General features: G+C 46.0%; 1 protein-coding gene across 1 annotated transcript in view; it reads left to right on the top strand.

Moving 5' to 3' along the window:
• LOC109870717 (CLIP-associating protein 1-like) overlaps nt 1-22,658 on the top strand; it is a 121,605-nt gene that overhangs the window by 67,279 nt on the left and 31,668 nt on the right. The window contains exons 9-16 of the mRNA XM_031805554.1: nt 10,714-10,937; nt 11,030-11,122; nt 11,273-11,418; nt 13,457-13,592; nt 13,835-13,905; nt 14,019-14,078; nt 15,594-15,671; nt 16,210-16,377. Coding sequence (XP_031661414.1) covers nt 10,714-10,937; nt 11,030-11,122; nt 11,273-11,418; nt 13,457-13,592; nt 13,835-13,905; nt 14,019-14,078; nt 15,594-15,671; nt 16,210-16,377 — 976 coding nt within the window. The remainder of the gene's footprint in view (nt 1-10,713; nt 10,938-11,029; nt 11,123-11,272; nt 11,419-13,456; nt 13,593-13,834; nt 13,906-14,018; nt 14,079-15,593; nt 15,672-16,209; nt 16,378-22,658) is intronic.

Here is a 22,658-nt window from a genome sequence, read left to right as displayed (position 1 = left end):
ATAACAGGAGAAGTACACCAGATATAACAGGAGAAGTACACCAGATAAGACAGGAGAATTACACCAGATAAGACAGGAGAATTACACCAGATAAGACAGGAGAATTACACCAGATAAGACAGGAGAAGTACACCAGATAAGACAGGAGAAGTACACCAGATAAGACAGGAGAAGTACACCAGATAAGACAGGAGAAGTACACCAGATATAACAGGAGAATTACACCAGATAAGACAGGAGAAGTACACCAGATAAGACAGGAGAAGTACACCAGATATAACAGGAGAAGTACACCAGATAAGACAGGAGAAGTACACCAGATAAGACAGGAGAAGTACACCAGATAAGACAGGAGAAGTACACCAGATAAGACAGGAGAAGTACACCAGATATAACAGGAGAAGTACACCAGATAAGACAGGAGAAGTACACCAGATAAGACAGGAGAAGTACACCAGATAAGACAGGAGAAGTACACCAGATAAGACAGGAGAAGTACACCAGATAAGACAGGAGAAGTACACCAGATATAACAGGAGAAGTACACCAGATAAGACAGGAGAAGTACACCAGATATAACAGACTGACCCTAGCCCACTTTGATTTATATTAGTAATTTTAAGCCATTTATGATTTTGAATTGGTGTCAGACAAACCAATTCATTATTTTCTCTTAAATAATTGCCTTTCCCATTGTTGTGGCAGAGCTGCCATGAGTAAGTTTTATCATTTTGCATTCGCACACTCTAGGAGCTCAGATGTTTCGACGTCGAAACGTTGGTAATTACATTTTTGCATCTGAGCTCCTAGAGTGTACGGCTCTCTTTTAGTTTCTAGTTTTCTACTCCGCTAGCCAGCACCTCTAGCCAGCACCTCGCCTAAATAGGTGTGTGTTTCTTTTTCTTCTAGATCATTTTGTATTCAGCATACATCTCCATATGCACAGATGAATTGGTTGTTTACAATGTCATTCATAAACATCATACCTTTCTTATACATTCTCTCCAATAAAATGGTCTTATCTTCTATCAGTACATATTGTTTGCTGTAATATATATTCTGGAGGATAAAATTGGATAGTTTAATAATAATAGAAGTAATGCTTTCCTTTACTGCCCTTGCTATAACCATAAGAGTACCACTGAGAAAGTGAATATCCATCACTGTCTGTCTTGCCATAGACGCAGGGATATCTCAATCAGTGTTCAATTTATTGACATTGCCCTTCAGCCTGCTGGGTGGATTTTCCTCACTGACAGATGGATGCTGTCTTTTATCTCAACCTTTGATTGACTCTTCATTAAGAACTAACTATATGCTCCTCTAGAGAGACATAGAGAGACTACTGAGGAGCTGACCTGTTTGTTTTGTTATAATGAAGTCGTATAGAAACATACTTTTCCCCCTCTGAAACAGCCCAGAGCCCGGGTCTCAGCTGTGTGTGTCTATGCTGTGATAACATTTCCCCAAATATTTTTTGGGTTTATGGCATTTTACCTGTGTTTTTTCCCCTTTCAGATCTGGCCTTTATTGTCCCATTTGTCACAGCAGCAGAGTCTTGACTCTGAACCCAAACATTTAGGGTGAGTCCCACATGGCATCCTTTTCATCGTATGCACTACAGTTGACCATATGGCCCTGTTTAAAAGTAGTGCACTATATAGGGACAGATGTTGTTGTGCTGCTTGACCTAGGCTTTATATCTTGTTTGTTATAGGATTTTTACAAACGTCATGGCTCAGAATAAACCGGCTGTCTAGAGTTGAAGACATAACTAAGTGTCTGACTGAAGCACATCCACTAACCTTCACTGTTAGGATGCTGCTGCAGGCTCTGTTCTAAATCCCCAGTCTGTCTGTCTACCTCTGTCCTTTCATACTTTGATGAATAGGTTAGGCCTAACTCCTGACAGTACACTTGATGCTGGAGGCTTTCACTTTGTTTTGCCTTTACCAGAGTGGGATGTAGTACTTTATGGTGAGAGCCAGACCATTACTTTACCACATTCTTGCCTTTGTTTACAACACTCAACATTCACCTAACACTTGGCCACACTTAATACTGACTCTTTGCTTATTTTCAGTCTCTGATTTCTGTCTGCTCACCCTGGCAAACATGGAGCCAGTCGCCACTGCCCGTAAAGTATGAGAGATCCCACTGGTACGGTGGCTCCTTAGGGACACACTTTCCCCTCTGTGTGTAAAATATGTTTGCTTTGTTGGCTGTCTTATTACGTAGCAAAGCAGATCAGTTTTAATTAACAGAGCCTTTCAAGCACTGTGGAAAGATCGTCTTTTCATCCTACATTCAGTAATCAGAGATCTCTCATTTAAAAGCCTGAAGAGTGTAGCTGAATGACCAGGTAGATGATCTTTGACCCTCCTTGACACATGAGCAATCAATGGGAAGAGAGTCTTGAACCTGATCTGCCACTTAAGCCTTTCTATGGTTATTTTACCATGGCAACAGGGAACTCCTCCCATAGCGGGCTGTCAAGGAACGATACCAAGTATGCGTGAGCTCTCTTTCTCTCCTTTTCCCAACGTTAGATTCACATGGATTTAAATCCTTTAGGGATTATAGGGAAGCAGAACATTGTCAAATGCTTTAGTAATGGTTATTATTATTCAGTGTGCGCGCCTGTGACTGTCTGCCTGTGCGTGTCTGCCTGTGCGTGTCTGCCTGTGCGTGTCCGCCTGTGCGTGTCCGCCTGTGCGTGTCCGCCTGTGCGTGTCTGCCTGTGCGTGCCCGCCTGTGTGTGTCCGCCTGTGTGTCCGCCTGTGCGTGTCCGCCTGTGCGTGTATGCCTGTGTGTGTCTGCCTGTGTGTCTGCCTGTGTGTGTCCGCCTGTGCGTGTCCGCCTGTGCGTGTGCACATGCGTGTGTCTCAGAGTGAGCGAGGGATGGGGTGGGTGTTTTATCTGAGCGGTCCCTGTTTGCTCTTATAGGCATCAGCATAATGAGAGATCACTAATGACATTGTGCTGAACATTAGCCTAGCCTGAAGCCCTCAGACTTATGTAAACTGCTGACTAGAGTGACAGGCTCACAGACAGACAGACCAGGACAGTGCTGGAGGAACTAGTTGTTGAAAACAGAATGCCACTCAGTGCAGCAATGCTCTTCCCCCCAGCCTTAGACAGATCTGGTACCAGGCTATCTCCCCCCAGATCAGCTGGGTACTCAGAACCCCTGGAGCCTGAATCAGTCAGGACAGGAGACACTTGCATGGAGGGAACTAAAGAAAATACTTCCATTCTTTCTCACCCTCCAGTTTAGAACGGACATGAGAAAAGCATCGCCTGAGCCTAAGAAATCCACAAATATAAATCTGTGTCCCAGGGATTACCAGTGCTGCCTACCACGCAGTTAGGATGCTGCAGAATGTGGAGTGAAATGAGGACTCATCTGCTCTGCAGCCACTTGCGCATGCAGCACACACAGGTTTATTGGGATAAATCTTGTCCTGGAGACAGAGCTGAGCAATTTCCACTAGATGGGCCAATTTCAAAGTCAAAATTGTTCTTAAAGGAAAGATCCACCCAAAACCACCAATTCCTATAATTTACAATGTTAAATAACAGTAATATGTGAGAACATTTTTTTTTGTGAACAAATGCTCAGACAACCTCCAGCGTTATGACATTGGCCAGTATTGAAATGTATAATCGATGTTTTCGCAATCTAAAAGGTGTTTTCGCAATCTCACTTCCAATCTCGTGAGAGCAGCTTTATTGCAATGCTACGTCATACCGGGTGTGTGAACGGCAATAGCTCAGATACACCACAAATATTTGCCCTGGTAAAGAATATAACATTGCTCATAAATGCACCAAAACAATATACAAATCAGAATGGGTTAATCTTTCCTTTAATTTAAGGTTAGGCATGTGGTTTTATGACTTTTTTGACTTTGATTTTTATGACTTTGTGGCTGTGCCAGCTAGTGACGACCCTGCAGAGCTGCCTCCAGTACATGAGTCATCCCAATAAATGCCAACCTGTGCAGCACACAGGGTGCTTCAGCATCTAGTGGACAGATTAGGTAGTGTAGTGTGTATTCTGTTAATGGCATTCTTCCCTAGTGAATTTTTATGGTGGTTTTGTTAGTAAGTGTTTGTCCTTATAGTAATCCTGAAACCGCAATAATGACCCTTGGTGATATTCCATATACTGAGAAATGCATTAAGTTACTGTTCTGTTCCTGTTCCCCAGAGATACAGACATCCTCTCCATCCATCCACCCATCCATTTTTGTTTTGTCTGTTCTCTCCTTGATCTTTGAGTTTGGCAGTGCAGTGCATCATTTCAGTAACATTCCTGAAGCCTGAGTACTGACCTATATCAGTTCTGCTGTGCTGTCACGTATGGCTTCCTTTCTCTTCCATGTACTTGTCTAGCTCTAGCTAGCAGTTTCCTACATAATATTGCTTTATAGAGCAACTCTAGCAGCAGTCAGAAAGCGGTCAATGGCAGTCCTGCAGTGTTGGGGAGGTTTTAGTTGGAGAGAGAATCTGTGGCGGTTGGGGGACACTTGAACTGTTAAACTTCCTGAAGGATGTAGACTACAGTCAGACAACTTCCTGTGAACTAGATAGAGCCATACAATGATGTGACTGTCTCTATGGGGCAGACAATGCAGTTTCACTTTCACCAGCAGAGGGCGCCAGAGAGGACAACCTCTCCATGACATATTATTCCTCTTCTATCATCAAGGACAAGTCACTGATGGTCTTACCTGTCTTTCCCTACCAATCCTCCATACTAGAGGTTGACCGATTAATCGGAGTGGCTGATTAATTAGGGCTGATTTCAAGTTTTCAAAACAATCGGAAATCAGTATTTTTGGACACCGATTTTTGCACACAAAAAATAATATTTTTTACACCTTTATTTAACTATGCAAGTCAGTTAAGAACACATTCTTATTTTCAATGACGGCCTAGGAACGGTGGGTTAACTGCCTTGTTCAGGGGCAGAACGACAGATTTTTTACCTCGTCAGCTCGGGGATTCAATCTTGCAACCTTATGGTTAACTAGTCCAACGCTCTGACCACATGCCTTTACATTGCACTCCACGAGGAGCCTGCCTGTTACGCGAATGCAGTAAGAAGCCAAGGTAATTTGCTAGCTAGCATTAAACTTATCTTATAAAAACAATCAATCAATCATAATCACTAGTTATAACTACACATGGTTGATGATATTACTAGTTTATCTAGCGTCTCCTGCATTGCATATAATCGATGCAGCGAGAAAGGACTGTCGTTGCTCCAACGTGAACCTAACCATAAATATCAATGCCTTTCTTAAAATCAATACACAAGTATATATTTTCAAACCTATTTTAAGTAGAAAATTTGTGTCACTTCTCTTGCAACAGAGTCAGGGTATATGCAGCAGTTTGGGCCGCCTGGCTCGTTGCGAACTGTGTGAAGACTATTTCTTCCTAACAAAGACAGCCAACTTCGCCAAACGGGGTAATGATTTAACAAAAGCACATTTGCGACTATACCTAACCATAAACATCAATGCCTTTCTTAAAATCAATGCACAGAAGTATATATTTTTAAACCTGCATATTTAGCTAAAATAAATCCAGGTTAGCAGGCAATATTAACCAGGTGAAATTGTGTCACTTCTCTTGCGTTCATTGCACGCAGAGTCAGGGTATATGCAACAGTTTGGGCAGACTGGCTCATTGCGAACTAATTTGCCAGAATTGTACGTAATTATGACATAACATTGAAGGTTGTGTAATGTAACAAGAATATTTAGACTTAGGGATGCCACCTGTTAGATAAAATATAGAACGGTTCCGTATTTCACTGAAATAATAAACCTCTTGTTTTTGAGATGATAGTTTCCGGATTTGACGGTATTAATGACCTACGGCTCGTATTTCTGTGTGTTATGTTATAATTAAGTCTATGATTTGATAGAGCAGTCTGATTGAGCGATGGTAGGCACCAGCAGGCTCGAAAGCATTCATTCAAACAGCACTTTCGTGCGTTTTGCCAGCAGCTCTTCGCAATGCTTTCTCCCCTTGCTCTGAATGGGTAACGCTGCTTCGAGGGTTGCTGTTGTCGATGTGTCCCTGATTCGAGCCCAGGTAGGGGCGAGGAGAGGGACGGAAGCTATACTGTTACACTGGCAATACTAAAGTGCCTATAAGAACATCCAATAGTCAAAGGGATATGAAATACAAATCGTATAGCGAGAAATAGTCCTATAATAACTACAATCTAAAACTTCTTACCTGGGAATATTGAAGACTCATGTTAAAAGGAACCACCAGCTTTCATGTGTTCTCATGTTCTGAGCAAGGAACTTAAACATTAGCTTTCTTACATGGCACATATTGCACTTTTACTTTCTTCTCCAACACTTTGTTTTTGCATTATTTAAACCAAATTGAACATGTTTCATTATTTATTTAAAGCTAAATTGATTTTATTGATGTATTATATTAAGTAAAAATAAGTGTTCATTCAGTATTGTTGTAATTGTCATTATTACAAATAAATAAATAAAAATGAATCGGTAGCAACTTTTTTTTGGGTCCTCCAATAATCGGTATCGGCGCTGAAAAATCATAATCGGTCGACCTCTACTCCACACAGTCATTGACCAGTGTCCAAGACTTTGAGCATTCAGCTCAAGAAATAGGTCATATAATACATAGTCACATAGTAGCCTACATGTAGAACAGGACAGTCCAGCTTACAGTAATCATATCACTAGGCAGAGCAGGCTGAGGGCAGAGCAGGCTGAGGGCAGAGCAGGCTGAGGGCAGAGCAGGCTGAGGGCAGAGCAGGCTGAGGGCAGAGCAGGCTGAGGGCAGAGCAGGCTGAGGGCAGAGCAGGCTGAGGGCAGAGCAGGCTGAAGGCAGAGCAGGCTGAGGGCAGAGCAGGCTGAGGGCAGAGCAGGCTGAGGGCAGAGCAGGCTGAGGGCAGAGCAGGCTGAGGGCAGAGCAGGCTGAGGGCAGAGCAGGCTGAGGGCAGAGCAGGCTGAGGGCAGAGCAGGCTGAGGGCAGAGCAGGCTGAGGGCAGAGCAGGCTGAAGGCAGAGTAGGCAGGATGTGATGGAGTTAGATGATGATGTGGATTACTAACATGACCCCTCCTCTGCCACAGGCTACAGACACACTGCTAACGACCTAACTACTGCCCCCAGGGAGGACGGGTGTGTGTGTGTGTCCGTCCATCCGCTCGCTATGTTAATGGCTCCCTATGTGTGTATGAATCAGCTCAAGACATTTTTGTGTCAGTGTTTGATTAAGTGCTGCTGTAACTGCTGCAATCAATAAACTGAAGGTAAATAGCCTCCGTTTAGAGATGGTATTTGGGAGGGTTCTCTGAACATTATCATGGAGTTTGTCTCAGGCTATTCTTTCAGTGCTCTAAGACCATAGATATAGAACAGTTCTATCTATCTTGTTCTAACTATGTCTGAAACTCTCCATGTCATTTAACGATCAGGGAAAAACTGATTTGAAGTTGTTCAGTTAATGAGATGAATGCTGTTGAATAAAGTTGACATTTCCTCCTAGTAAAGGATTGAGCCATCCCACATGCTGCAGTCTCCTCCCTGTCTCTCTGGTACCCTGATGCTGCTAGCCTCAGTGCAAAGCAAATGGAACGTGTGCCGTCAGTAAGATAGATGCTGTTGGATGAGCCTTTTCACATGCATTTCACAGGCTGCAGTCCCGTCTCTGTTTCTTTGGTACAATATTGCTAACCTCAGTCATCACTGTATTGACTATTGTCTCACAGTGATAATGCTAACCTCAGTCATCACTGAGACTATTGTCTCACAGTGATAATGCTAACCTCAGTCATCACTGTATTGACTATTGTCTCACAGTGATAATGCTAACCTCAGTCATCACTGTATTGACTATTGTCTCACAGTGATAATGCTAACCTCAGTCATCACTGTATTGACTATTGTCTCACAGTGATAATGATAACCTCAGGCATCACTGTATTGACTATTGTCTCACAGTGATAATGCTAACCTCAGTCATCACTGTATTGACTATTGTCTCACAGTGATAATGATAACCTCAGTCATCACTGTATTGACTATTGTCTCACAGTGATAATGCTAACCTCAGTCATCACTGTATTGACTATTGTCTCACAGTGATAATGATAACCTCAGTCATCACTGAGACTATTGTCTCACAGTGATAATGATAACCTCAGTCATGACTGAGACTATTGTCTCACAGTGATAATGCTAACCTCAGTCATCACTGAGACTGTTGTCTCACAGTGATAATGCTAACCTCAGTCATCACTGAGACTGTTGTCTCACAGTGATAATGCTAACCTCAGTCATCACTGAGACTATTGTCTCACAGTGATAATGCTAACCTCAGTCATCACTGTATTGACTGTTGTCTCACAGTGATAATGCTAACCTCAGTCATCACTGAGACTGTTGTCTCACAGTGATAATGCTAACCTCAGTCATCACTGAGACTGTTGTCTCACAGTGATAATGCTAACCTCAGTCATCACTGTATTGACTATTGTCTCACAGTGATAATGCTAACCTCAGTCATCACTGAGACTGTTGTCTCACAGTGATAATGCTAACCTCAGTCATCACTGAGACTGTTGTCTCACAGTGATAATGCTAACCCCCACACGCCACACCTAAATAACTAACACTACACTAGAGAGCTAAGGGGCCATAACTTGACTCTCGATCAGTGTAATAAAGCACTGCTGTGTGAGTATGCATACAAACATGAGAGGGATGTTTTCTAAAAGCAGTATGTGCTTTATGTTTTCTTTTATATAAACTAAGGGCAGATGGATGCTAGAGCAGGGTGACTCCAGGCAAACTATGGGCAGATGGATGCTAGAGCAGGGTGACTCCAGGCAAACTATGGGCAGATGGATGCTAGAGCAGGGTGACTCCAGGCAAACTATGGGCAGATGGATGCTAGAGCAGGGTGACTCCAGGCAAACTATGGGCAGATGGATGCTAGAGCAGGGTGACTCCAGGCAAACTATGGGCAGATGGATGCTAGAGCAGGGTGACTCCAGGCAAACTATGTATAATATCAGCAGCTTTCATGAGGCAAAGCATAATTGATTTTATGCTTTTGTTATGTTGTAACAATGGCTTTCTTAACTGGGTGGGTGAGCTAGTGACGGTTTTCACTGAGATAGTTTGACAGCATGCTAGACAGGCTCCAGGGAAAAATGAAGCCAACACAATGTTGAGGTATGCTAATGTTATGGTGTGACGTGCTGTAAAAATAGGAATTCATTTACATACGTATTCATACATATGAATATGCGTAATGTGCGTAAGTAACAGTAGTGGGACTATAAACTGTGTTTTTTATCCTGGGCCAATGACCACCAGGCTAGGTTCCTTTTGTTTTTTCCTCCAGCAACACCCTGAATAAACAATGATTGATCAGAGGTGACATCACAGGTGCTGGCCCCTCCCCTCCCTCTGTGGTGGACAACCAATGTCCCTAAGGACATGTCACACCAGGCTGGCAATGCAGGAACTGCCACACACACACACACACACACACACACACACACACACACACACACACACACACACACACACACCACTGTGTTTGACAGCTAACCCTTGGACAGAAGGGTTTAAGGGGGAAGCTGGTCTAGCACTGTCATCACAGAGCTGCACAAGCACCCTCACAAAGGCACGCGTCACACAGACACACACACACACACACTGCTGATGCAGAAGCGTGGTGAGGAAATACTTTAGAGCGCGTGTTATAGATCATGATGCTGAGGAAGCTGGTGTGTAAGAAGATCTGTGCCTGTAAGAACCAGATGCTATTTATAATATATTCTCTTTACGTGGTGTGTGTCTCTCTCTCTATTCCTCTCACACTCCCCGATGTTTTTTTTCCCTCCTCTCTTTTCCCCAATTGATCTGCCTTTCTCAAATTCTTCTCTCTCTCGCTCTCTCTCTCTTAGTAGATATATACTGGTTTGATGGTAATTACAGGTTAGCAGTCTGGTGGAGGAATGGAGTGTTGTGAGGAGGATGAGTGGGGGAAGACAGCTGTGAACGGGGCGTTTCTCTCCGTGTGCCTGCCTGTTGCTTTGTTTATGGAGATATCGGTCTGGTTGTCTGAATGGTGACTTGTTTTGCTGTCTTTCATAATTACCACTAACGTTACTATGATGTTTGGGACACAACCTTTAAACAGGCTCTGATTCGCTATTTTTATTGTATGAATCCCTCCTAAGATTTTTTATTTTTTAATGGTGTGCAGTTTGTCTTCCTGCTGAGGAGTACATTACTGTTCTCTCACGTAGCTTTCTGGGAAATAATGTTGGCTCCAGGCATCTCTCCAGGATCATATTTTCTCTTCGTTCATAATCCCTCGTAAACCGGAAAACTGTAGAGGTGACAGAACAGATTGTATTCATGTAACAGTGACAATCCAGATGAAATGAGCTAGCTACACCCAGCATGGCAGATGGGTGGGTTACAACACCCACACACTCACCCCAAACAACAGGGTCGAGCTCAGTAGGCAGGAAACAGAAGTGAAACTGGAACATACTAGGCTAGGTGTCCAATATAAAATGCTTGTTTTTGTTTCCCTAAGGTGTGTCCTAATGAACATGGTGGTCACCAATGCAGAAATGATATAACTTAAAACTGGACTAACGCCACTCCTCTCCTCTCTCCCCTGGCAGATAAGAACTTTGATGATGAGGACTCTGTGGACGGGGGCAGGTCCTGCTCCTCCGCATCGTCCTCCAAGGCGCCCCCCAGCGGGAGGAGGACTGTAGCTGCAGCTTCTGTCCGCAGGCCCAGCTCTGCCACCGGACCCGGCAAGATCTCTGCTAAAGATGCTGCTGCAGGAGCAGTAGATGAGGAGGACTTCATCAAGGCTTTTGAAGAGGTTCCTACTATCCAGGTAACATGCACAGATAGGGGTTCTGTGTGTGTGTTTACAGTATAAATTGCTATCAACCCCAGTCTGACTCCTGTCTTTCCTCTCCTCTCCAGATCCACTCCAACAGAGAGATGGAGGACAACCTCTCCAAGGTCCGGGAGGTTCTGTCTGATGACAAAAACGACTGGGAGCACAGAGTCATCGCTGTAAGGACCACAACCACTGAACCAATGATCAATGTCTGCATGACCATCTCAGCACCTTGTACTGTATATACTGGCTTTGTTGACAGTAGTAGTCTATAAACAGTCAGAAACTACTGTTGTAGCGTAAACGTTTGTGTTTCCTCTGTCTAGCTGAAGAAGGTGCGTTCTCTGCTCCTGGCTGGAGCGCTGGAGTATGATAGTTTCCCTCAGCAACTCCGTCTGCTGGAGGCCCCTCTGAAGCTGTCTGCTAAAGACCTGAGGTCCCAGGTGGTACGAGAGGCCTGCATCACACTGGGGTAAGGACCTGCAGACACGCAAACCAGCTTTCAACTTCTCTCTTCCACTTCTATGCCAAGTAGAGTTATCTACACTGTTGAGCTAACCATCTGTTCCAAAAGCTGCTATCTCAGAGTGGTTGAGTAAGGCTGACCAGAGGCAGTGGTTACATATGTAGCAGCTCTGGGAAATGCCACAGTAAAGTGGTGACATTAAAGGGAGGGAAGCTCCTCGTCCCATCTGGCCCAGTTTGTAAATCAACCTGATCTTTAAATGTGTATCTTGACTAGAGGTCGATCGATTAATCGGAATGGCCGATTAATTAGGGCCGATTTCAAGTTTTCAAAACAATCGGAAATACCTTTTATTTAACTAGGCAAGTCAGTTAAGAACACATACTTATTTTCAATGACTGCCTAGGAACTGTGGGTTAACTGCCTTGTTCAGGGGCAGAACGACAGATTTTCACCTTGTCAGCTCAGGGGTTTCAATCTTGCAACCGCACAGTTAACTAGTTCAACGCTCCAACCATTGCACTCCACGAGGAGCCTGCCTGTTACGTGAATGCAGTAAGCCAAGGTAAGTTGCTAGCTAGCATTAAACTTATCTTATAAAAAACTATCAATCATAATCACTAGTTATAACTACTAATCCAGTTTAGCAGGCAATATTAACCAGGTGAAATTGTGTCATTTCTCTTGCGTTCATTGCACGCAGAGTCAGGGTATATGCAACAGTTTGGGCTGCCTGGCTCATTGCGAACTAATTTGCCAGAATTTTACGTAATTATGACATATATTGAAGGTTGTGCAATGTAACAAGAATATTTAAATATTTAGAGCCAGCAGCTCTTCGCAAGCACAGCGCTGTTTATGACTTCAAGCCCATCAGCCTAATGGCTGTAGCTAGTTAGCTGGGTGTGCGCTAATACTGTTTCAAACATCACTCGCTTTTAGATTTGGAGTAGTTATTCCCCTTGCGCTGCAAGGAGCGATGGGTAACATCGCTTGGCTTTTGTGGAGCGATGGGTAACAATGCTTCGAGTGTGGCTGATGTCGATGTGTTCCTGGTTCGAGCCCAGGTAGGGGCGAGGAGGGGGACGGAGCTATACTGTTACACTGGCAATACTATAGTGCCTATAAGAACATCCAATAGTCAAAGGTATATGAAATACAAATGGTACAGAGATAAATAGTCCTATAAATACTATAGTAACTACAACCTAAAACCTTGGAATATTGAAGTCTCATGTTAAAAGGAACCACCAACTTTCATATGTTCTCATATCATAGCAAGGAACTTAAACGTTAGCTTTTTTACATGGCACATATTTTACATGGCACACATTTTTACATGGCACATTATCAAGAAGCTGATTAAACAGCATGATGATTACTTACAAATGTGAAACTTGTGCTGGTGACAATAAAAGGCCACTCTAAAATGTGCAGTTTTGTCACACAACACAATGACACAGATGTCTCAAATTGAGGGAGTGTGCAATTAGCATACAGACTGCAGGAATGCCCACCAGAGCAATTGCCAGAGAATTTAATGTTAATTTCTCTACCATAAGCCACCTCCAATGAATTTGGCAATATGTCCAACCAGCCTAACAACCACAGATCACGTGTAACCACGCCAGCCCAGGATCTCCACATCCGGCTTCTTCACCTTCGGGATCTTCAGAGGAGGGGGGGTTTGCTGAGAAGTATTTCTGTCTGTAATAAAGCCCTTTTGTAGAGAAAAACTAATTCTGATTGGCTGGGCCTGGCTCCCCAGTGGGTGGGCCTATGCCCTCCCAGGTCCACCCATGGCTGCGCCCCTGCCCAGTCATGTGAAATCCATAGATTAGGGCCTAATTTATTTATTTCAATTGTCTGATTTCCTTATATGAACTGTAACTCACTAAAATCTTTGAAATTGTTGCATGTTGCATTTATATTCTTGTCCAGTATAAGTTCCAGTACGTTGAATCAAATGTTTCTGAGGAGATTTAACATCTTTGATTGATATTGATTTGCTGTATGTGTTCAATCTCTCCCCTCCCCTCTTCAGATACCTGTCCACGCTAATGGGCAACAAGTTTGACCACTGTGCAGAGACCCTGATGCCCACACTGCTCAACCTGGTGCCCAACAGTGCCAAGGTGATGGCCACGTCTGGCATGGCAGCCATACGTCTCATCCTCAGGGTGAGTACTGCACACAAACTGTGCATGCAGACATTCATATACCCTACGTCAGGGGTTGAATCACATTGGATGAATGGGATTCATGCATTAGGTACTGTGTCAAACAGAAAATGAATAATTTCCTGATGTATTTATTACTCAGTATGACTGATATCTGGTTGTGAAATGTGTTGTTAAGACACTGGGAGGTGGAAAATAACCTGTATCTGAAGACCTCTGGGACCTCCTCCTCTTTCTTCCAGCATACACACTACTCACGTCTCATCCCAATCATCACTAGTAACTGCACGTCCAAATCAGTGGCAGTCAGACGGTAAAGACTCAAAGATCCCCTGTGAAATCATTTGGTGTGAACATCTTCTGTCTTTCCCTGAGGTTTCCCTTATATATGTGTTACCTCTCATCATGTCTCCTCTTTCTCTCCAGACGCAGTTATGAGTTCCTAGAGCTGTTATTACTGGAGTGGCAGACACACACACTGGAGAGGTAAACACACACACTGGAGAGGCAGACACACACACTGGAGAGGTAAACACACACCCTGGAGAGGTAAACACACACCCTGGAGAGGTAAACACACACCCTGGAGAGGTAAACACACACACTGGAGAGGTAAACACACACACTGGAGAGGTAAACACACACACTGGAGAGGTAAACACACACACTGGAGAGGTAAACACACACACTGGAGAAGTAAACACACACACTGGAGAGTTAAACACACACACTGGAGAGGTAAACACACACCCTGGAGAGGTAAACACACACCCGGGAGGGAAACACACACACTGGAGAGGCAAACACACACACTGGAGAGGCAGACACACACACTGGAGAGGCAGACACACACACTGGAGAGGTAAACACACACACTGGAGAGGTAAACACACACACTGGAAAGGTAAACACACACACTGGAGAGGTAAACACACACACTGGAGAGGTAAACACACACACTGGAGAGGTAAACACACACACTGGAGAGGTAAACACACACACTGGAGAGGTAAACACACACACTGGAGAGGTAAACACACACCCTGGAGAGGTAAACACACACACTGGAGAGGTAAACACACACACTGGAGAGGTAAACACACACACTGGAGAGGTAAACACACACACTGGAGAGGTAAACACACACACTGGAGTGGCAGACACACACACTGGAGAGGTAAACACACACACTGGAGTGGCAGACACACACACTGGAGAGGTAAACACACACACTGGAGAGGTAAACACACACCCTGGAGAGGTAAACACACACACTGGAGAGGTAAACACACACACTGGAGTGGCAGACACACACACTGGAGAGGTAAACACACACACTGGAGTGGCAGACACACACACTGGAGAGGTAAACACACACCCTGGAGAGGTAAACACACACCCTGGAGAGGTAAACACACACACTGGAGAGGTAAACACACACACTGGAGAGGTAAACACACACACTGGAGAGGTAAACACACACACTGGAGAGGTAAACACACACACTGGAGTGGCAGACACACACACTGGAGAGGTAAACACACACACTGGAGTGGCAGACACACACACTGGAGAGGTAAACATACACCCTTTCCGGATAAACTCTGCATGCTAATACTGTATTTATCCAAGGACATAAACACTAACAACTGATGATCTTTGGTCTTTGCTAGTTAAATTGATGATTATGGAGGCCTGGAGTGAGCCATCACCATCAGACTCTCCACGAAGCATCCCCCATGGTTGCCACGACAACCTTGCAGAGAGTTTAAAAAGCATGTAGAAAGCGTGCTGTATGGTCACTTTCCACCCGTAGAGGAGAGTGGAGGATAGCAGAAGAGCGGTGGGATAGTAGAGTGAGAGAGAGAAGAAAGGAGTATTAACAGAAGTCTCAGGGGGAGAGGGGGGGGGGACTGGGTGACCCCTCTGTTGGTGTAGTTTTGGTTTCCTGGCTGCTGTACCTGAAGTTGTCTCTGTCATGTTTGCCTACTATCCCACCAGGCACGTGGCTATTCTGACGGAGACCATCAAGAAAGGGATCCATGATGCCGACTCAGAGGCCAGGTCCGTGGCCAGAAAGTAAGTTCTGTTTTTATGGTTGTTTATTTGGTACATTTGTCTGAATTTGTCCTCAGTAAAACAATGAATTGGTCTTTGCAGTTTGTAAAAAGTAATATATTGCTTTATGATTTCATGACTGACAGTATGGATGACAATATGGAATAAAATGACATCTCTCGGTGTCTCTTATTTTACTACGAATATAAATTCCTCCGGGCATTGTCTCATACAGTATGTAACTTTCCCTCCGGTGACCTATCAGAGGTATGTCGCAGGGGTCGCAGGTAGCTTAGTGGTTAGAGCAAAGGGCCAGTAACTGAACGGTTGCTGGTTCGAATCCCAGAGCCAACAAGGCTCTGTCGATGTGCCCATGAGCAAGGCACTTAACCCTAATTGCTCCTGTAAGTCGCTCTTGATAAGTTTGTCTGCTAAATGACTCAAATGTAAACGTTTTAGAAAATGTGTGCTGACAGTTCTGTTCATGTACTGATATGAGGGGCTATGACCTATGTGACCTCAAACCTTCTCCACCCCCTCCTTCCTCCCTCACCCATAGGTGTTATTGGGGTTTCCATGGCCACTATAGCAGGGAAGCGGAGCATCTTTTCCAGGCCCTGGAGTCGACCTATCAGAAGGCTCTCCAGTCTCACCTGAAAAGTTCTGACAGCGTTGTGTCCCTCCCCCAATCAGACCGCTCATCCTCCTCCTCTCAGGAGAGTCTCAAGTAAGAGACCTCTCCCTCTATCCCTCCCTCCTTCCCTCATCCCTGTTTACTTTCATCCCTTCATCCATCCACCCCTCCTTCCCTCCCCAAGTCAGACTGCTCATCTTCCTCCTTTCAGAAGAGCATCAAGACACCACTCCATCCCTTACTTTCCCCTTCCCCCCATCCCTCCCTCTCTATTTATCCCTTCATATGATTGATGATGATGTGGAAAAATATATCATTGATTTGAACACACCACTAATGGATCTGTCTGCCTCATGGACATACTGAGGTAGATTGTATCGGTTGATCCAGTTTAACGACGGGAGAGAGTGAGCTAATCTTCCTCTTCATCCTCATTGTCAGAGGGGTCTGAGCCCTGAACTGGTGTCCAGACCTTTATCTTCCTCTTCATCCTCATTGTCAGAGGGGTCTGAGCCCTGAACTGGTGTCCAGACCTTTATCTTCCTCTTCATCCTCATTGTCAGAGGGGTCTGAGCCCTGAACTGGTGTCCAGACCTTTATCTTCCTCTTCATCCTCATTGTCAGAGGGGTCTGAGCCCTGAACTGGTGTCCAGACCTTTATCTTCCTCTTCATCCTCATTGTCAGAGGGGTCTGAGCCCTGAACTGGTGTCCAGACCTTTATCTTCCTCTTCATCCTCATTGTCAGAGGGGTCTGAGCCCTGAACTGGTGTCCAGACCTTTATCTTCCTCTTCATCCTCATTGTCAGAGGGGTCTGAGCCCTGAACTGGTGTCCAGACCTTTATCTTCCTCTTCATCCTCATTGTCAGAGGGGTCTGAGCCCTGAACTGGTGTCCAGACCTTTATCTTCCTCTTCATCCTCATTGTCAGAGGGGTCTGAGCCCTGAACTGGTGTCCAGACCTTTATCTTCCTCTTCATCCTCATTGTCAGAGGGGTCTGAGCCCTGAACTGGTGTCCAGACCTTTATCTTCCTCTTCATCCTCATTGTCAGAGGGGTCTGAGCCCTGAACTGGTGTCCAGACCTTTATCTTCCTCTTCATCCTCATTGTCAGAGGGGTCTGAGCCCTGAACTGGTGTCCAGACCTTTATCTTCCTCTTCATCCTCATTGTCAGAGGGGTCTGAGCCCTGAACTGGTGTCCAGACCTTTATCTTCCTCTTCATCCTCATTGTCAGAGGGGTCTGAGCCCTGAACTGGTGTCCAGACCTTTATCTTCCTCTTCATCCTCATTGTCAGAGGGGTCTGAGCCCTGAACTGGTGTCCAGACCTTTATCTTCCTCTTCATCCTCATTGTCAGAGGGGTCTGAGCCCTGAACTGGTGTCCAGACCTTTATCTTCCTCTTCATCCTCATTGTCAGAGGGGTCTGAGCCCTGAACTGGTGTCCAGACCTTTATCTTCCTCTTCATCCTCATTGTCAGAGGGGTCTGAGCCCTGAACTGGTGTCCAGACCTTTATCTTCCTCTTCATCCTCATTGTCAGAGGGGTCTGAGCCCTGAACTGGTGTCCAGACCTTTATCTTCCTCTTCATCCTCATTGTCAGAGGGGTCTGAGCCCTGAACTGGTGTCCAGACCTTTATCTTCCTCTTCATCCTCATTGTCAGAGGGGTCTGAGCCCTGAACTGGTGTCCAGACCTTTATCTTCCTCTTCATCCTCATTGTCAGAGGGGTCTGAGCCCTGAACTGGTGTCCAGACCTTTATCTTCCTCTTCATCCTCATTGTCAGAGGGGTCTGAGCCCTGAACTGGTGTCCAGACCTTTATCTTCCTCTTCATCCTCATTGTCAGAGGGGTCTGAGCCCTGAACTGGTGTCCAGACCTTTATCTTCCTCTTCATCCTCATTGTCAGAGGGGTCTGAGCCCTGAACTGGTGTCCAGACCTTTATCTTCCTCTTCATCCTCATTGTCAGAGGGGTCTGAGCCCTGAACTGGTGTCCAGACCTTTATCTTCCTCTTCATCCTCATTGTCAGAGGGGTCTGAGCCCTGAACTGGTGTCCAGACCTTTATCTTCCTCTTCATCCTCATTGTCAGAGGGGTCTGAGCCCTGAACTGGTGTCCAGACCTTTATCTTCCTCTTCATCCTCATTGTCAGAGGGGTCTGAGCCCTGAACTGGTGTCCAGACCTTTATCTTCCTCTTCATCCTCATTGTCAGAGGGGTCTGAGCCCTGAACTGGTGTCCAGACCTTTATCTTCCTCTTCATCCTCATTGTCAGAGGGGTCTGAGCCCTGAACTGGTGTCCAGACCTTTATCTTCCTCTTCATCCTCATTGTCAGAGGGGTCTGAGCCCTGAACTGGTGTCCAGACCTTTATCTTCCTCTTCATCCTCATTGTCAGAGGGGTCTGAGCCCTGAACTGGTGTCCAGACCTTTATCTTCCTCTTCATCCTCATTGTCAGAGGGGTCTGAGCCCTGAACTGGTGTCCAGACCTTTATCTTCCTCTTCATCCTCATTGTCAGAGGGGTCTGAGCCCTGAACTGGTGTCCAGACCTTTATCTTCCTCTTCATCCTCATTGTCAGAGGGGTCTGAGCCCTGAACTGGTGTCCAGACCTTTATCTTCCTCTTCATCCTCATTGTCAGAGGGGTCTGAGCCCTGAACTGGTGTCCAGACCTTTATCTTCCTCTTCATCCTCATTGTCAGAGGGGTCTGAGCCCTGAACTGGTGTCCAGACCTTTATCTTCCTCTTCATCCTCATTGTCAGAGGGGTCTGAGCCCTGAACTGGTGTCCAGACCTTTATCTTCCTCTTCATCCTCATTGTCAGAGGGTCTGAGCCCTGAACTGGTGTCCAGACCTTTATCTTCCTCTTCATCCTCATTGTCAGAGGGGTCTGAGCCCTGAACTGGTGTCCAGACCTTTATCTTCCTCTTCATCCTCATTGTCAGAGGGGTCTGAGCCCTGAACTGGTGTCCAGACCTTTATCTTCCTCTTCATCCTCATTGTCAGAGGGGTCTGAGCCCTGAACTGGTGTCCAGACCTTTATCTTCCTCTTCATCCTCATTGTCAGAGGGTCTGAGCCCTGAACTGGTGTCCAGACCTTTATCTTCCTCTTCATCCTCATTGTCAGAGGGGTCTGAGCCCTGAACTGGTGTCCAGACCTTTATCTTCCTCTTCATCCTCATTGTCAGAGGGGTCTGAGCCCTGAACTGGTGTCCAGACCTTTATCTTCCTCTTCATCCTCATTGTCAGAGGGGTCTGAGCCCTGAACTGGTGTCCAGACCTTTATCTTCCTCTTCATCCTCATTGTCAGAGGGGTCTGAGCCCTGAACTGGTGTCCAGACCTTTATCTTCCTCTTCATCCTCATTGTCAGAGGGGTCTGAGCCCTGAACTGGTGTCCAGACCTTTATCTTCCTCTTCATCCTCATTGTCAGAGGGGTCTGAGCCCTGAACTGGTGTCCAGACCTTTATCTTCCTCTTCATCCTCATTGTCAGAGGGGTCTGAGCCCTGAACTGGTGTCCAGACCTTTATCTTCCTCTTCATCCTCATTGTCAGAGGGGTCTGAGCCCTGAACTGGTGTCCAGACCTTTATCTTCCTCTTCATCCTCATTGTCAGAGGGGTCTGAGCCCTGAACTGGTGTCCAGACCTTTATCTTCCTCTTCATCCTCATTGTCAGAGGGGTCTGAGCCCTGAACTGGTGTCCAGACCTTTATCTTCCTCTTCATCCTCATTGTCAGAGGGGTCTGAGCCCTGAACTGGTGTCCAGACCTTTATCTTCCTCTTCATCCTCATTGTCAGAGGGGTCTGAGCCCTGAACTGGTGTCCAGACCTTTATCTTCCTCTTCATCCTCATTGTCAGAGGGTCTGAGCCCTGAACTGGTGTCCAGACCTTTATCTTCCTCTTCATCCTCATTGTCAGAGGGGTCTGAGCCCTGAACTGGTGTCCAGACCTTTATCTTCCTCTTCATCCTCATTGTCAGAGGGGTCTGAGCCCTGAACTGGTGTCCAGACCTTTATCTTCCTCTTCATCCTCATTGTCAGAGGGGTCTGAGCCCTGAACTGGTGTCCAGACCTTTATCTTCCTCTTCATCCTCATTGTCAGAGGGGTCTGAGCCCTGAACTGGTGTCCAGACCTTTATCTTCCTCTTCATCCTCATTGTCAGAGGGGTCTGAGCCCTGAACTGGTGTCCAGACCTTTATCTTCCTCTTCATCCTCATTGTCAGAGGGGTCTGAGCCCTGAACTGGTGTCCAGACCTTTATCTTCCTCTTCATCCTCATTGTCAGAGGGGTCTGAGCCCTGAACTGGTGTCCAGACCTTTATCTTCCTCTTCATCCTCATTGTCAGAGGGGTCTGAGCCCTGAACTGGTGTCCAGACCTTTATCTTCCTCTTCATCCTCATTGTCAGAGGGGTCTGAGCCCTGAACTGGTGTCCAGACCTTTATCTTCCTCTTCATCCTCATTGTCAGAGGGGTCTGAGCCCTGAACTGGTGTCCAGACCTTTATCTTCCTCTTCATCCTCATTGTCAGAGGGGTCTGAGCCCTGAACTGGTGTCCAGACCTTTATCTTCCTCTTCATCCTCATTGTCAGAGGGGTCTGAGCCCTGAACTGGTGTCCAGACCTTTATCTTCCTCTTCATCCTCATTGTCAGAGGGGTCTGAGCCCTGAACTGGTGTCCAGACCTTTATCTTCCTCTTCATCCTCATTGTCAGAGGGGTCTGAGCCCTGAACTGGTGTCCAGACCTTTATCTTCCTCTTCATCCTCATTGTCAGAGGGGTCTGAGCCCTGAACTGGTGTCCAGACCTTTATCTTCCTCTTCATCCTCATTGTCAGAGGGGTCTGAGCCCTGAACTGGTGTCCAGACCTTTATCTTCCTCTTCATCCTCATTGTCAGAGGGGTCTGAGCCCTGAACTGGTGTCCAGACCTTTATCTTCCTCTTCATCCTCATTGTCAGAGGGGTCTGAGCCCTGAACTGGTGTCCAGACCTTTATCTTCCTCTTCATCCTCATTGTCAGAGGGGTCTGAGCCCTGAACTGGTGTCCAGACCTTTATCTTCCTCTTCATCCTCATTGTCAGAGGGGTCTGAGCCCTGAACTGGTGTCCAGACCTTTATCTTCCTCTTCATCCTCATTGTCAGAGGGGTCTGAGCCCTGAACTGGTGTCCAGACCTTTATCTTCCTCTTCATCCTCATTGTCAGAGGGGTCTGAGCCCTGAACTGGTGTCCAGACCTTTATCTTCCTCTTCATCCTCATTGTCAGAGGGGTCTGAGCCCTGAACTGGTGTCCAGACCTTTATCTTCCTCTTCATCCTCATTGTCAGAGGGGTCTGAGCCCTGAACTGGTGTCCAGACCTTTATCTTCCTCTTCATCCTCATTGTCAGAGGGGTCTGAGCCCTGAACTGGTGTCCAGACCTTTATCTTCCTCTTCATCCTCATTGTCAGAGGGGTCTGAGCCCTGAACTGGTGTCCAGACCTTTATCTTCCTCTTCATCCTCATTGTCAGAGGGGTCTGAGCCCTGAACTGGTGTCCAGACCTTTATCTTCCTCTTCATCCTCATTGTCAGAGGGGTCTGAGCCCTGAACTGGTGTCCAGACCTTTATCTTCCTCTTCATCCTCATTGTCAGAGGGGTCTGAGCCCTGAACTGGTGTCCAGACCTTTATCTTCCTCTTCATCCTCATTGTCAGAGGGGTCTGAGCCCTGAACTGGTGTCCAGACCTTTATCTTCCTCTTCATCCTCATTGTCAGAGGGGTCTGAGCCCTGAACTGGTGTCCAGACCTTTATCTTCCTCTTCATCCTCATTGTCAGAGGGGTCTGAGCCCTGGCCTATGACATTGTTTGTCTTGTTTTTGGTAGTGTGAAGTATAGGGATACTGAGCTGTTAATACTCCAATAACTCCATAATGGTGTGTCCTTCTCTCTACTCAGCCTGGCCCTGTCGTGTCAAGAGTGTCATAGGAGGCGGCAATGACAAGGGGTAAGAGTACTAGCTGCTAACAGTATTCATTTCTCAACACGTGTTGCTTATTTCATGCCACCTGCTTTCTATTTGTGGGTTATGTCAGGTGTCTCTTGCAAATCCGATTATAATTTTTCCTCTGTGAGACTAAATACAGACTAATGAAATGTTAGGATATGTTGATATTTCAACCTCTCACCATTCTCCCCCTCTCCCTGTCTCCCTCCTCTCCCTGTCTCCCCTCTCCCGTCTCCCTGTCTCCCCTCTCCCTGTCTCTCGCTCCCCTCCTCCCTGTCTGCCCTCTCCCTTCCCTCACTCTCCCCCCTCTCCTGTCTCCCCCTCTCTCCCTGTCTCCCCCCTCTCCCGTCTCCCCTCGCCCTGTCTCCCCCCGCTCCCTGTCTCCCCCTCTCCCTGTCC

This window comes from Oncorhynchus kisutch, linkage group LG26 (assembly GCF_002021735.2).
Source record: "Oncorhynchus kisutch isolate 150728-3 linkage group LG26, Okis_V2, whole genome shotgun sequence".
Classification (NCBI taxonomy): domain Eukaryota; kingdom Metazoa; phylum Chordata; class Actinopteri; order Salmoniformes; family Salmonidae; genus Oncorhynchus; species Oncorhynchus kisutch.
This window is presented reverse-complemented; position numbering and strand designations above follow the sequence as displayed.